The 17111-nt window shown below is 36.5% G+C and overlaps 2 protein-coding genes across 3 annotated transcripts in view; one reads left to right on the top strand and one right to left on the bottom strand.

The window, feature by feature from the left end:
* TMPRSS15 (transmembrane serine protease 15) overlaps positions 1–3880 on the top strand; it is a 133678-nt gene extending 129798 nt beyond the window's left edge. The window contains exon 25 of the mRNA XM_050782170.1: positions 2859–3880. Within this exon, the coding sequence (XP_050638127.1) occupies positions 2859–3014 (156 nt within the window). The 3' untranslated portion in view covers positions 3015–3880. The remainder of the gene's footprint in view (positions 1–2858) is intronic.
* Positions 3881–5614: 1734 nt separating this feature from the next.
* CHODL (chondrolectin) overlaps positions 5615–17111 on the bottom strand; it is a 456335-nt gene continuing 444838 nt past the window's right edge. For both annotated transcript variants that reach the window (XM_050782173.1, XM_050782171.1), the window contains 5 exons: positions 16595–16904; positions 16285–16442; positions 12797–12883; positions 10266–10368; positions 5615–7020 (listed from right to left, as the gene is read on the bottom strand). In XM_050782173.1, coding sequence (XP_050638130.1) covers positions 6936–7020; positions 10266–10368; positions 12797–12883; positions 16285–16442; positions 16595–16904 — 743 coding nt within the window. In that variant the 3' untranslated portion in view covers positions 5615–6935. The remainder of the gene's footprint in view (positions 7021–10265; positions 10369–12796; positions 12884–16284; positions 16443–16594; positions 16905–17111) is intronic.

Below are 17111 nucleotides of genomic sequence, written 5' to 3' on the forward strand. Positions count from 1 at the left end.
ATCAGAAACTATGAGAGTGGGGCCAGCTATGTGTGTTTGTCACATCTCCCAGGAGATTCTGATGCACACTAAAGTATGAGAAGTATTGTTCTGAACAAAGATGGTCACCTTGCACTCAGACACTCAAAGAAGGTACTCATTTTTATTTTTACTTATAAATATAGCATCTCACTAGAAACATAAACTTAAGGTTAATACTTTATGTTCTGTAAACTAATGCATATTTTAAAAAATATTTATATATTTATGTATTTATTTTTGAGTCAGAGTTTTGCTCTTATTGCCCAGGCTGGAGTGCAGTGGCACGATCTCTGCTCACTGCAACCTCCGCCTGCCTCACCCTCCCGAGTACCTGGGATTACAGGCACCCATCACCACACCTAGCTAATTTTTTGTATTTTTAGTATAGACTGAGTTTCACCATGTTGGCCAGGCTGATCTTGAACTCCTGACCTCAGGTGATCCACCTGTCTCGGCCTCCCAAAGTGCTGAGATCACAGGTGTGAGCCACTGTGCCCGGCCCCATGCATATTTTTGAAGTACTCATTATATCTCCGAGACAGTGCAATAATGAAATATTAATACCTTCACTGAACAAATCAGAAAATTAAGGTAAGGCAACAAACATATGGAAAAAAAAACTCTACATTACTGATCATTAGAGAAATGCAAATCAAAAGTACGATGAGATACCATCTCATGCCAGTCAGAATGGCTATTGTTAAAAAGTCAAGAAACAATAGATGTTGGCAAGGTTGTGAAGAACTAGGAACACTTTTACACTGTTGTTGGGAGTGTAAATTAGTTCAACCATTGTGGAAGACAGTGTGGTGATTCCTCAAGGATCTAGAACCAGAAATACCATTTGACCCAGCAATCCCATTACTGTGTATATACCCAAGGGAATATAAATCATTGTACTGTAAAGACATATGCACATGTTTGTTTACTGCAGCACTATTTACAGTAGCAAAGACTTGAAACCAACCCAAATGCGCATCAATGATAGACTGAATAAAGAAAATGTGGCACATGTACACCATGGGATACTATGCAGCCATAAAAGGGAACGAGATCATGTCATTTGCAGGGACATGGATGAAGCTGGAAGCCATCATTCTCAGCACACTAACACGGGAACAGAAAACCAAACACTGCATGTTCTCACTCATGAGTGGGAGTTGAATAATGAGAACACATGGACACAGGACAGGGAACAACACACACCAGGGCCTGTTGGGGACTGGGGGGGCAAGGGGAAGGAACTTAGAGGGCGGGTCAATAGGTTCAGCAAACCACCATGGCACATGTATACCCATGTAACAAACCTGCATGTTCTGGACATGTATCCCAGAACTTCAAGTAAAATTAAAAAACAAAAAAAAAAAAAAGAAAAGAAAATTAAGTTAAGGAGAAGTTACATAACTAAACTGATGTGGTATAGTTAGATGACAGGAAGGAATGGAAACAGACTGAGGCCTCTCAACCAGATACACCGCCCAGCCGATAGGCAACAAGTCTGCCATAGGATCCTTGAGTAACTGCAACTGGCCCAGTATGCTCTGGGTAAGTTAAAACCCCGGTTCTGTCTGGATCCTCTTGTCTATCAAAAAATTAAATTATTTTAGAAGATATGTGAACAAACAAACGACTCCTTTTAAAAATATCCAAACAGCTGAAGTTGATTTTTAATAATTTCCAAGTCACATAAAATGTATTTTGATCCTTGGATATATACTGTTCCATAAATATTTCAGAACCTATATTACAGATTAAGGGCTTGGGAGGCAGAACTAGAAATCACAGTCCCTGCTTTCAAACAGCTTGAACACATTTGTTACACTAGAATGTTGGTAACCTATGGTCGCCAGTGCAATTTATGTTCCTGTGTATGGAGGGGGAAAAAAGGTGACTACAGTTTTTTCTTCAAATACAGGGCCCAAAGATGATAAAGGATCAGATAAAAAGCCTCTTAGGATAATTTCTAGCATCCAGCTGGGATTGAAATATTCTGTTACACCAATGATTTCAAAACACATACAACTTTAAATGTCTTCATAAATATAAAAAGCATTAATTAAAAAGATTTGCCCAATTAATACAGGAAACATACTTGTCAATTTCATGTCATTAAATAATGATATTATATGTTTGTATTATCACTGCATTACACAGGAATCATATGCAATAAAATCTATGTAATTTACTAGGATCTGCTGTAATTAATATTCATAAAAATTAAAAACATTTCTTAGTTTGAAATCTCAGATGAAAACATGAGTAACTATCACTGAAAATTATATCACGGACTTCCTTATTTCAGTTGAAGTGTTTTTTACAGACTTCCTTATTTCAGTTGAAATGTTTTTCAAATTGGATGGTGTTTGTTGAGCCCCAAAAAGATAATGTTACCCAAGAGAACTAAAATCTACTTTGTGAGTTCCTAATTTTTCTGAAGAGTATATTGTGAAATAATTTGTCTTTTCCGCAATGTCCTTTGTGACACTTACAGCAGATCTCCTTAAATAAAATGATTGGATTTTAATAAATATTTTGTTTGGGATGCTTGTCATAGTTGTGCTTTAAAGAAATTCTTAGTATCCACCAAAATGCCTAATTAAAGTGGTGAAACTTTTACTAAAAAGCTGCACCGTAAAAATTATAAATTATGTCTTAGTTGTTACAGTGTCTCTGTCTCCTTACTGAGGTTCTCATTCCTGACTTAGAGTGAAAGTGAGAATATATACAGATGACTTGCAATTAAATCGTATTTTTTAATTTATTTGATACAAATAATTTTATATGTTTCGATCAATTGATGACATAGCTACAATTTTGTTTTGCAATTCACTCTTTAGGGGGATTCAGGAGGACCGTTAATGTGCCAAGAAAACAACAGGTGGTTCCTTGCTGGTGTGACCTCATTTGGATACAAGTGTGCCCTGCCTAATCGCCCGGGAGTGTATGCCAGGGTCTCAAGGTTTACCGAATGGATACAAAGTTTTCTACATTAGAACATTTCTTAAACCAAACATGAAAGTCAGATTATTTTCCCATTCTACTCTAGAAAGCATGGAAATTGTTTAGTACAAAAATTTTAATGAGTTACCCAAAGTTTTTATTCTTACCTATGCCAATGAAATGCTACGGGGCCAGGGAAACAAAATTTTAAATATAATAAAATTAGCAATACAGAGTAACTTTAAAATACCATTAAATACATTTTTTATTTCATTGTGAACAGGTATTTCTTCGCAGATCTCATTTTTTAAATTCTTAATGATTATTTTTATTATTTACTGTTATTTAAAGGGATGTTATTTTAAAGCATATACCATACACTTAAGAAATTTGAGCAGAATTAAAAAAAGAAAGAAAATAAATTGTTTTACCCAAAGTGTGTCACTGTTGGAAATAAACTGCCGTAAATTTTCTAGTTCCAGTCTAGCTTGCTATTAGCAGAATCTCAATCGTTTCTCTGTCTTTTCTATCAAAATTCATTCTTATTTCAACATATGCATGACCTTAGTATTTTCCCCACTAATAGAAACTATTTACTGTGAGCTTATGTCACAGGCCTGGACTAAATTGATTTTACATTCCTCTTAAATAAGTTAATTAAATAAAATATAAATTAACTGATAACGGTCATTGTTTATTAGATGAATTTTACCTGGATTATGTTTACTGTCTATTTCATGCTAGTATTTTTAAGTCTCAAAAAAATAATCAGACATACCAAAGAAATGCACCTATTACAAATCCTGGTCTTTGTTTATGTGTGTTACAGTGGATATTTCTAATATGTGAAAAACTTATTTAGACACAGCTGAATCGCCCATGAGAAGGTCAAATATGTGGAATAAATGAATTTGCTTCACTTATTTAATCTCTTGGATCATTTCCAGAATAAGTTCAGACTTCAACTTAGCTCACCACACAGAATCTTTTGATGTATTTGGGGAGAAAAAAATCATAGTTAATACAAAACACATACACACATACCCACACACACACACACATTCTTGCATGGGACAATTTAATAAAGAGAGAGTAAGGTTAAAAGGAGTTGAAAGAAGGGACCAATCTGTATGACTTGGCCTTATGGAAGAAAGGAGACTTGAACTACACCTGGAAAGAATAATTATTACAGAGGCATTGAAGAGGATATTGGGGATCCACTGGGCGGGTGGGAGTCAGTTAAGGGAGAGGGGTCAGTAGAGAATCATGTGTTGTCATATCAAAAGACTCTCTCTCTGGGAAACAGTCAGATAAAAGGAAAAAAATGTTATATGAAGAAGGTGTGGCCAAATGATGGATGACTGCAAATTCCTGTTAAGAAATTGTAGAATTCATTCTTTGGACCAAAATCAGGAGCCACTTGTTTTAATCCATTTTCATGCTGCTAATAAAGACATACCCAAAACTGGGTAATTTGTAAAGGAAAGATATTTAATGAACTCACAGTTCCACATAGCTGGAGAGCCTCACAATCATGGTGGAAGGCAAAGGAGGAGCAAAGGCACATCTTACATGGAGACAGGCAAGAGAGCATATGCAGGAGAACTTCCAAGTATAAAACCAACAGATCTCTCGAACCTTATTCACTACCATGAGAACAGTGTGGGGGAAACTGCCCCCATGATTAAATCATCTCCACCTGGCCCCACCCTTGACACATGAGGATTATTACAATTCAAGGTGAGATGTGGGTGGGGAAACTGCCAGATCATATCACCACTGAACACACGATTCTTTTTAACACCTTTCCAATGGTCTGATTCTAACAGTTGGGAAAGATAGACTGACCAGCAGGGTATTTGTTTTTAGTACTAGAAGATTGTTCCATATCTCATATGCATTTCAAAACATACAGCAAAAACATATTCTAAAAATGCTAATGCAACAGATACACCATGTATTTCTTTTCATTTTCCAAAGGTTAGCTAAAATTTTAGGAAACTGTTAAGGTAGGATTACTACCATTTTCTAATAAAATAGAAGTCCATTTTCCACCTCCAGTAGCTTATAGGTTTAGTTGTTGATACCAGAAGAGTTACTCAGACCTAGATAAAGATCAAAGGCAAAAGCAAGGCATTTCCCCACTGATTTACTGCTTTTGCCTTGCAGCTGTTACAGTCCATGGTGGCAAAGACAAGGGGGAACACCCAGTTTTCCTCCACTATGTCCACACTAGAGGGAGAAATACATGATAGTAGTTTGGAGGGAAAAGGTTAGGTCCCAGCAGCTGGTCTCCAGTTCTACCCAGAAAGATAGGTAGCCAAGAGAAGAAAGAAGAATGCTGCATGTTGGCCAATCTCAGCTTCAAATGCAGCTGCTCGTTCTCTCAGTCTCTCAGCAGCTGAAAATGGGCAATGCCCATTGATTTCTCTTTTGCCTCCTAGCTTTGCCAACAAGTGCTAGTTGTGAAATGTGTTAAGGAAAATACTTTATTATTTAACTGAAAATAATTAACAGGGAAAATATTACACATAACCACGCCTTCCATTATTACCACACTTAAAGAGTAATTTGTTTCCAACTTTATATATCGATGCAAACATATCTGTACATTTTTTCACATAAGAGGTTTAGACAGGACTAGTGATCATTCTTCAGAAACAAGAACTCTTTATTTTGTTAAAAGGAGCACAGGGACATATGAAGACCAGACAGTTACAACACTCTCTTGAGAAGAACAAGGCATAAGCATTGAAGAAACTAGGAGATAACACAGAAAGGAGCCACCATTTTCTCTCTCAAGCAAACCCTCGTCAATGAATATGCGATCACTGATGGGTTCCAACCCATTTTCACACCATTTCGTAGTTCCTTTCATTCCTGAAATGTCTGTGTGCTGTGCTTATCTCCACACTCATAGTGACTATTCACCTGGTCTCAACCACAAGACCTCTTTGTATACTAATATAGTTAGAGGCTAAATACAGCTAGGGAAAACGTAGACAAACTTTGCAAATATCTGTCTCCAGTGTCAATCCCAAACCCCAAACAACCATCTTTGTTTAGTGGGCAAGAGAGGGACCACATTGATTTCAGAACCCTCAGAGAGCTGCTTCTCATTATATAGGCAACGTGTGAAGACATATGATTTATATTGTGTATGCCACTACTTTTGTTCAGATTGACTGCATTACTGTTTATGCACCTATTAACAAAGTTACATTATTAAAAAATCTGTTGAATTTTAAACTAAAAATAATCATAAGGCACATGTCTTGCACAATTGAAATTAGACAATCCTTGCCTCTAAGTAAAATGTTTGAGGAGGTTTATATCACACTTACTGAAATAGCTTCTTATTTCTGAAGAGGTTTCCTAGACATTGACCAAAAGCAGAGAAACTGAAAGATGAGTTATTTCTAGAAAACAAACTTTTTCTATAGCACTACATTTGTGTGTCTGTGTGTGAATTCAGTTGACAACAGTAATGTTTCTTTAATCAAAACAGCATGTATTGAAAAATGAGATGCCATAAAAATAAATATTAGAACAGTTAATTTTTATCAAACACTTATGCAAAGGTAAAATACTTTTGCACACTGTAAATTTCAATACAATATACATTACATTGATTAGATTACAGCTTATGAAAGGTGAAAGAAATACAAAGAATTGCTTCTAACACACATACTCCTGATGTGTTGATAACTTTATCTGCATTGTCCATTTCATTTGCTTGAAGTTTCGGTGCATCCTTTAGCAAAATAAGCAGGTCTCACTCCATTGTTAGCACAGCGTATTTTGTAAATGAAATAATAAACATACAAAAATTACTTTAATATTTGCCTCAAGGGGGAGCTTACAGTTCATCTTGCAGATCCTTTGTGATTTCAAGCCATTCCAAGCTAATGTTCTGATGCCATTCCTTATACAGATTCAGAATTACAAAATTCTGGAACCAAGTCAATGAGTTACTATACTTCCATGCCACTTTCTTTTCTGCTGCTCTTTGAAATCCACAGTGTGGACTGGTTTGGACTAGTTTTTGTTCTTCCTTTACTGAAAAACATAAGAAAAAATAAGTTTAGTGCCTAAAACTTATTAAACTAAGCATGTCTTGGTCCAAAGGGAGATATCTCAGACAGTTCTTTATGAAAGACTCCTCCTCCTCTTATCAGTATATTTTCCCATTCTTCCAAAAACTTCTAGATTATTCAAATATGTGAAGATGGCAGACGGTTCTTGTGAATGATAGAGAAAACAAAACGTATCTTTTCCTGTTTGACATTTCCTAATTTAGAGTTCATTTTTGTTGTTGTTTTTTTTATTGTTGTTGTTAATTTTTTATTTCCATAGGTTATGGGGGAACAGGTGGTGTTTAGTTACATGAGTAAGTTCTTTAGTGGTGATTTGTGAAATTTTGGTGCACCCATCACTTGAGTAGTATATACTGTACCCAATTTGTATTCTTTTATCCCTCACCCCCTTCCCACCCTTTCCCCCTGAGTCCGCAAAGTCCACTGTGTCATTATGTCTTTGCATCATCATACCTTAGCTCCCACTTATGAGTGAGAACACACGATGTTTACTTTTCCATTCCTGTGTTACTTCACTTAGAATAATAGTCTCCAATATTACCCACGTCGCTATGAATGCCGTTAATTCATTCCTTTGTATAGCTGAGTAGTATTCCATCATATATATATACCACGGATTCTTTTTTTTTTTTTTTTTTTTTTTTGAGACGGAGTCTCGCTGTGTCTCCCAGGCTGGAGTGCAGTGGCGTGATCTCGGCTCACTGCAAGCTCCGCCTCCCGGGTTCACGCCATTCTCCCGCCTCAGCCTCCCAAGTAGCTGAGACTACAGGCGCCCGCCACCACGCCCGGCTAGTTTTTTGTATTTTTAGTAGAGACGGGGTTTCACCATGTTAGCCAGGATAGTCTCGATCTCCTGACCTCGTGATCCACCCGCCTCGGCCTCCCAAAGTGCTGGGATTACAGGCTTGAGCCACCGCGCCCGGCCTACCACGGATTCTTTATCCATTCACTGATTGATGGGCATTTGGGTTGGTTCCACACATACAAACATGTGCCTGACACAATATTAACCATTTCCATTTTATTCACCAATAAAAACCTTTATTTTCTTTGATCAATTATTTTGGAAATCATCTTGCTCCTTGAGTCTCCTGTCACTAATGTATGCTGAATTTAATGTCAAATCATCAAAACAATGGTATTATACTATGTGTGCAGATGTGCCTATTCCCCTCCTCCCATCAGTTCTCCGGCTCTGCACCTAAGTCACTTGATTTCTGGAAGCTTACTGATGCCTCAGTCTCTGAAACCGTTGTGGTTAAACAGCAGCTTGATGCTTTGGTAACATAACAGTATCTGAGTTCCTCTAGATCTGAGATACAGTTTCACCCTTGTCAGATTTGGCATTCTGGCCCACATTTCCAGCCTGTGCTTAGGGTTCTGCTATCTTCTGTCTTTCCACAACATAATAACTTTTCAGGCACCCGCAGCAGTTCCCTGTTCCTGGGTTTACCTAAGTCATTCTGTCTCTCTTTTTTTTTTTTTTTTTTGAGACAGACCCTCACTCTGTTGCCCAGGCTGGAGTGCAGTGGCGCGATCTCGGCTCACTGCAAGCTCCACCTCGCGGGTTCAAGCGATTCTCCGGCCTCAGCCTCCCAAGTAACTGGGATTATCAGCACCCACCACCACGCCTGGCTATTTTTTGTATTTTTAGGAGAGATGGGGTTTTGCCATGTTAGCCAGGGTGGTCTTAAACTCCCGACCTCAGGTGATGCACCCAAGTCATTCTCTACTGGATGCCCTGTCAAAAGTAGATTTTTTTGGGCTGGTTTCCTCGGGATAATCTCTTGCCTGGACCAAAAGTGTTTGTCCCAGTTCACTGTGTTGTGCACTTACTTGCTCCCTGACCACCCCAGCCCCAGTTCCCAGCATCTGCCTCAATCTTCACAGACGTCTCCCCATCCCCTCCTCTCCATCTACCAGACATTGCAGAATTCCCTCAAAGAGAAAAAAGAACTATTTCTAAACACACCTGACCATCACCCTTTTAAAATATTACTTAATTCATTTAGATTTAGCTGTTTTGATTACTAATAAAATATTATGTCCAAATTGTATGGTTTGTAGATTTCCATCCAAATAAGTAAGATTAACACAACTCTATTCTACAATCATCTAACATGTATGGAATATAAGCCAAGAAAGTTTATAAAAAGCACAAAAATGTTCTAAATGGTTAAAAATGGTTATTAATGTGACTTTTGTGTAGAATTAGTATTTCATTTAAGAATTACTTAAATTTTTTCTAGGTCTTTTGTTACTTAATGGGTTCTTTAGGGTTTATTTCAGCAAAAGAAGAAGATGAAGTAAGGTCAAAAGAGAAAAATGCATGTTTGCAGGTCCTTTCTGATGGAGGCATTCTCTTGATCAGTTCTTATTTAAACCACTCAGACAAAGATGTCTAGCTTATTCTAGCGAACATGCTCTTACATAAACAGAACAGCTTTTCATTTTTTTATTTTGACACATATTTATATTTCATTTTTATTTGAAAATGAAATAAATTTTCATTTTATTGAATTTTGTTTCATTTTTATTAAAAAATTGGGACACATGGAAAAACTTCTCTAATTCTAGGGTATGAGTAAGCAGATACAAAAGTCATAATAATCTCCCAGAAATCTTGCTGGTAAAATAGAGGATTTTATTTCAAGATACCTGGCAAAAAGTGACCTGTTTGAACCACTGTATTTTATTTCCTATTCTTAAAAGATCTTTTTGAAATAAAACAGAAACCTGTGACTTGAATTTTGAAAAGTAATACAAAATGAACCCAAAAATATCAAGTCTTACATATAGCTTGATGTCTAGATTGAAAAGTCTAGCATTAATTCTTATACTTTATAACAAAAAACAGTTTAATAGAGTGTATATGTTGGAAGTTTACAAACATCCAAATTTCAGATTCAGCATGGACACTAGCTATGACTAGGTAACCAAGGCAGACTAGGTAACCCATCTAAGACACCATCTTCTCAACTGAGAAATACAAACAGAAGGGTAACTGCTTAATAAGTCTTGTGAGGATTAAATGATGTATTACATTAATCCTATCCTCAATGTATATCTTATTAGATTGTATAGGATTGTATGTATAGGATTAAAGGAAAATTAAAATATAATTAACTTTATACTAATAGCTTTAAAACATTACTGAAAACCTATTTAAAGTTTTTCAAATTGTCTCTATATATATGAGTTATTTACCTTTTATGCAGCATCTGGAAACAACAGGTTCCAAAAGCAACCAGTATCAGTAACAGCAGGGGTATTGTTGGTATAACAACATAAATTAGATTGGGAATTATACCTACAAAATAAAACAGTCTTCATGTGAAAAGATAGTTGAGGAAGAATTCTAATGCAAAAATATGTAAGAATGTTTCAAAAAATTAAGGTGAAATAGAATTTTCAATAAATTGGCCCTAAAGTTCTTCTCAAAATATTGAAAAATCTAATGAAATAATATACAGTCATGCACCACATAGTGACATTTCAGTTAGTGATGGACCACATATATGACAGTGGTCCCATAAGATTATAATGGAGCTGCCCTCTATAGGTGTACCGTCTTTTATATTTGATATCCTATTTTACACACTTCTATGTTTAGATAGGTTTTGATATATAAATTCCATTGTGTTACAGTTGTCTACAGCATTCCGTACAGTAACATGCTGCAGGGGTTTGTAGCCTGGAAGTAATAGGCCATATCAAACAGCCTAGATGTGTAGTAAGCTATACAATCTACATTTAAGTACACTCTATGATGTTCGCACAATGACAAAATCGTCTAATGGTGCATCTCTCAGAACATATCTCCATTGTTAAGTGGCACATGACTGTATTCATATTTTGGTAAAAATTAAAAACAAAGTTTTACGGTACTGAAAATTGAATGGTACTGAATTGTAGTGATATCAAACTGTTCCAATTTGATATCCATACTTCCAAAACTATTATTAAATCTACAATTCAGACATGGACTAGCTTTCATTAATAATCTTAGCTAACTCATTTCATTACTCTTTCTCAATCATTACTTACAAAAATAAGTACTTATTATTAAAATAATAATTATTAAAATTATTTTAAATATATTGGGTAAGTAATTACCTAGCCAATAAGCTTAGTGTCATGATTGCATACAAGAGTCACTGGGATTAAACGGAAATATGCAAATATTAACCGATGATACAGTCACGACTCAGAGACACAAGACTCTGGCGCACAAAGACTTATCTTAATTAAATTCTAACATGAATCATTTTTTAATCCTGTTCCATCACATTGGATAATGCTAGGTATTCTTAGTAAAATTAAAAAACTGTGACACTGTAAGTCCATACAACTTAAAACTACTTTAATAAACATTTGTTCAATTTCATAAGAGAAAATAATATTTCTAATGTGATTTTTGTTTTTCTGGGTGGGGGGACAGAGTCTTGCTCTGTCTCCCAGGCCAGAGTGCAATGGCACAATCTCGGCTCACTGTAACCTCCACCTCCTGGTTTCAAGTGATTCTCCTGCCTCGGCCTCCCAAATAGCTGGTATTACAGGCACCTGCCACCATGCCCAGCTAATTTTTGTATTTTTTACTGGAGACAGGGTTTCCCCATGTTGGCCAAGCTGGTCTCGAACTCCTGACCTCAGGTGACCCACCCACCTCGGCCACCCAAAGTGCTGGGATTACAAGTGTGAGCCACTGCGCCCAGCCTACGGATCTTTTTAATTAGGTTTAGATGTTCTGAATGGTTTTAAAACCAAGCACCTGAAAAGTGAAAAGCACTAAGCCTTAATATCATGTCTATGCAGAAAAAGCAAATTGAAGAACTATGCATTTAGCTTGTAAATTAAAAGTCATCATCATGACTAATCTGAATAATTCTGGTCAAAGTGGACCAGATGCAGATAAAGCTTTCCACTTAACTGTGCATCACTTCATTTACTAGCAGAAGACAAACTCATGAGCAATGGGGCATCTGAGTGATAATTTGCTGTTTCCACCCACTCTTGTTTGACTTCAAGCAATTTAAGGATTCAGCCAATCCCTAAACATTTACCAGCACACCCCTGTTTGCTCTCCACTGAATGTGCCAGTTTGCATCATGACACCTACGTGTTGTTAGAGAAATTTATTGTAGATCCAAAGTTTTTTTGTTGTTGGTGGTGGTGTTTTTGTTTGTTTGTTTGTTGTTGTTGTTTGCTTTTTTGAGACAGGGTCTCACTTTGTTGGCCAAACTGGACTATAGTGGCATGATCACTGCTCACTGCAGCCTCGACTTCCCAAGCTCAGGTGATTCTCCCACCTTAGCCTCCAAGTAACTAGGACTACAGGTGTGTACCACCACGCCAGTCTAATTTTTTGTATTTTTTGCAAAGACGGGGTCTCGCCAGGTTGCTCAGGATGGTCTCGAACTCCTGGGTTCAAGTGATCCACCTGCCTCAGTCCCCCAAATTGCTGGGATTACAGGTGTGAGCCCCTGTGTCTGGCCAGACCCAAATTTTAATGTGGATCACTTAGTTTAGTACCACTCTGAAGAAAACAAAACAGGTTTTTCTATTCAAATACTAGCTTAGCATAATTTTTTCTAACCTAGTTCAAAAGTAAATTTCCATAGGACCATACTTAGTGAACCACTTCTCCAGGCAAGACAAGTTTCACTGGGTCAACATGAAGCAGCGTTTGAAAGTACAGTTCATTTCTTGACGAAGTTAAGGACACATGAAGTAATTACCTGCTTCAGTAACAACCACATTTTGATGGGTGTCTCCTGGTTGATTTGTAAGATAAGGCTTTTCTGCGGGAGCTGTTGGATTAATCTCTGTAAATAATAAGAAACACCAGCATATATAATGATTAAACAAGAGAATTGAAAACACATATAAATATGAAATTATATTAGAAAATAATAAAAACGCCACAATTTTGATTTCTGAACAGCTTACAGCTAATAAAATATAATCTGAATTTAAATTTACGTGAAGTGATCTAACTCTAAAGTCAGCATTTAATTATCTTTGAATAAAAGATGGAGTTGATACATTCTCCCTTAAAACTCCAAACTGTAATTAGCAATCAACTGTGGGTCTGTGCTGATGATAGCCTGTTGCAGGCAATAATGGTGGACCAGGCACAAAGTTAAGCAAGGCTAACCAAGAATTGGCAAACATAAGAGTGTGATACATTAAATGCAATTCAGAGACAAGCAAGATAATTTCTTTACTAATATCAGTGTATTATTTAGGTTTCCCCTTGCAATAATAATCAGCAGATGATCGTATGTGGATTGAATTTGGAATTGATGATTCGAGCAACAGTGTTATAAGCCACATTTCTGTTCTGCACATACAACACCGTCCTTAGATTTGCTTTTCAATAGTGTCCACTTTAAAAAAAATAATAATAATAACACTAAATTAAAGCTTGCAAGTTGTTCCTTTCCCTAGTTTTATAGATATCTCTTTAATTGCCACACACTTGATTTTTTATTGTTTTTCTAACTTTTAAGTTCAGGGGTACATGAGCAGAATGTGCAGGTTTGTTACATGGGTAAACATGTGCCATGGGCTGGGCGCGGTGGCTCACGCTTGTAATCCCAGCACTTTGGGAGGCCTAGGCGGGCGGATCACAAGGTCAGGAGATCAAGACCATCCTGGCTAACACGGTGAAACCCCGTCTCTACTAAAAATACAAAAAAATTAGCCGGGCGTGGTGGCGGCCCCTGTGGTCCCAGCTACTTGGGAGGCTGAGGTAGGAGAATGGCGTGAACTCGGGAGGCGGAGCCTGCAGTGAGCCGAGATTGCGCCACCAGCCTGGGCGACAGAGCGAGACTCCGTCTCAAAAACAAACAAACAAAAAAAATAGAAAAACCATGTGCCATGGTGCTTTGCCGCACAGATCATCCCATCACTGAAGTATTAAGCCCAGAATCCGTTAACTATTATTCCTGATATTTTCTCCTCTTGTCACACACTTTAAAATTGCTGAAGTTTCTGGTCATGATTTGGTATTGCTCTATTTTCTGTTTTTCTTTTCCTTAAGGAACTATTTGTTAAATAAATAATTCAATGAAAGTAAATTGAATTATTTTAAAAAACATAAATTTGTTTCCATTTGTTCCCAAAGTGTGACTCTCTACTTTTGTCAATTGAAATAAGAACACACGTAACATCTTACGTAGTCTTTAAGATAGAGAAGAATTTTAATTTAATGTTTACCATTCTTACATTGCCTTATAATGTCATAGAGTCCCCCTTTGTTGGAAGTTTAATCATACACCATTTTGTAGTAATATTTGTTACTCTTGTACGCAAATTTTACCCTGACATTTTAATAGCCTCCTCTGGGTTTCAGATTCAGTCCTAGACTCTACATACTCTTCTAGAGAACTTAGTCACCCTATGCCTAGTCAACTGGTATTTTTAAACAAATAATATAAATATTATGCAAAATATCACTAAAAATTGGTAAATACATAAAACTTGGTAATTATATAACCAAGGAATTTAATCAAACCAACATCCTTTACAAAGCAGACACTAAGCTCAACGAGGGTTAACTGAATAGAAATAAAAAGATATAAAAGATTAAATCATGACATAAAAAATAAAAATCCTGAACACATTAATAAGGCCAACAGTAAACCTGTGAATGTGCTTCAAAACAAAAACTATATAAAAGAATATTTTAATAAATATAGATTATTTGAAGATTTGGGTAGAATGGAGAAGATAAAGAAAGAATAATTTTATATCATAAATGCTCTTGCATGAGTAATGTAAACCTAGATTACCTAATACAAAAACAAGTAAAGAAGATTGTAAGATTTATAGTGTGCTAAATAATGGCATCAATTTGAATGCAAAAATAAAATAAATACAATGAGGTCAAATAATTGACCTCTGAACTCAAAAGAAAGGAGAAGGCGACAATGTAATATTAAGAATAATGCAAATATTGTACTTGTATTATTCAATAGTCTTAAGTACATGGAATGTCACAAATTTAAAATATTAGAGAATTTCAACTTTATATTTCTCCAAGAGAAAAATAAAGGATATAAGCACATAACAGACTCAGCTTTGCAAAGGCTTCCTGGAGGGTAATGATGGGTTTAGCAACCAAGATGGTTAAAGAATAAACTCACCAGGGATATAAAAAGTTGGCTAATACACTCAAAAGCAGAATAAATGTAAGACAAGGGTAAGCCTAATCCAAATAATCCTTTGTGCTTTATGGTATTAAGAGAAGAAGAATCATGTAATTTCAAGAGAATAATGGAAGCAGCAGTATTCAACTATAATTGCCTTCTGTGAACATGTATTATGAGTTCAAGTAGACACCTCTTCAGAAGAGTTAAAATGAGACTTCCAAACACTGCGGAGGAGAAAAACAGCAAAGAAATCTCAAAGCCTAAGGATCTAACTTGACTTTCTCAGATGATTTTAAAAAATGAGTCCACGGAGTTTATATTAGTCTCTCTTTCAGTCAAATATGAATTCAGATTATCTATCCTATTCAAAGTAATTCAAATTGACTATTTTAAAAATCCAGAACGCATGCCAGTATAGCTCAAGTCAATGTAAGATTCCCATTTGCTGCATATGACAAGTAGTGGGAGATTTCAAAAGAAAGCTCACTGAGGAGGCATGTTTCAAGAATAGGAATCACAGGGAGAACAAATCATATCTTCCTGCTTTTTTTCCACTACGGGGCAATGAGCTACGATAGTCTTATTTTTACTGAGTACCACATGTCAAGTATTATACCATAAAATGATAAGCAAATGTTCCAGGAGAAAGTACTTTGTTCTCTTAAAATCAGATAAAGAAGTGCTGCTCATGTGTGTAAGTCTACAGGTGCTTTGGTGACTTACATCTACTTCCCACATATTATAGTAACGTTTAAAATATTTTAAAACAGATATTTATTGTTTACAAAATCTATTTACAAAAAAATTGGTTTTATTGTTAGAAATGATTATTTTTTCTTAAAGACATCTCTTCAGATGTTTTTATTCACTCTCTTCTTTGAGCTCATTGGGCAGTTTGCTCTACAGCATATGATATACTTCATTACATGAGTGATGTGAGAAGCTGCAAGGTAATTTTCTATTTCACAGCAGAAAAACAAAAAGAGCCACAGGTAGTGAAAATTAAAGACAAAACTTAATACAACGAAACATGCGCAAAATCTTCTATACCTTCTTTTGCTACTGCTTACCTGGTTCATACTTGCAAATATAATTGTGCTTCATGTTGCACCTGTCATCATTCCACTGGTAAAGGTAGGGACCTCCAAGGCCAGGATTGGCAGTTGGTTGGTGATACATCACAACACACTTTTCACTTCCGCAGGAAGGTTCATCCGTGTACCAGTTTCTGCAAACAGAGAGTAACAGGAACGCTCAGATACATGACTACTAAATGATTCTGCCTGTCCTACTCTGAGATCCTCTACAGGTAACAGAGTCCTTCCTCTACCTCGTGGAGTTCCCCCGAATGCCTGTCAACTGCTCAAGATCCATACTCACCGGTACTGGGAACTGCTTCCATCAGACCACTGATAGAGATCCGGGCAGGCACCAGATGTTTGCCCATCTCCATTCCTCCAAAGCCCTATCCAGAAATCACCATCAGAAATCCCCGTTCCGGGTTTTGTCAGGTTTTGCAACATGCTCTCTATTAACTTCTGTTCTGCTTCATTCTCAAGGCTGAGGAGGACTCCTCCCTCACTCTCACAAGCCAGGCGTGCCTCCTGAAAGCTCACTCGGCTGGACAGTTCATGGAAGTAGGCCATTTTGTAGCAGGGATGCTTGAAGTCAGCAAAACACACCTTTTGGCCTGAAAAAAAAAAGATGCCCATATATTGATAATCTGAACTCTATTTGTAACAACACTAAGAATCAAAATTTAGGAACCAATCAAAGCAGAAAATACATTACCAGAAATGCTTCTCCCACTGAATTACTTTGTAAAGTTTATTTTCTAGCCTATTGCTTGCAATTTGTAAAAGCAAATTGATTCCCTTGTAAACTTGGAACATAAACT

This window comes from Macaca thibetana, chromosome 3 (assembly GCF_024542745.1).
Source record: "Macaca thibetana thibetana isolate TM-01 chromosome 3, ASM2454274v1, whole genome shotgun sequence".
Taxonomy (NCBI): Eukaryota; Metazoa; Chordata; class Mammalia; order Primates; family Cercopithecidae; genus Macaca; species Macaca thibetana.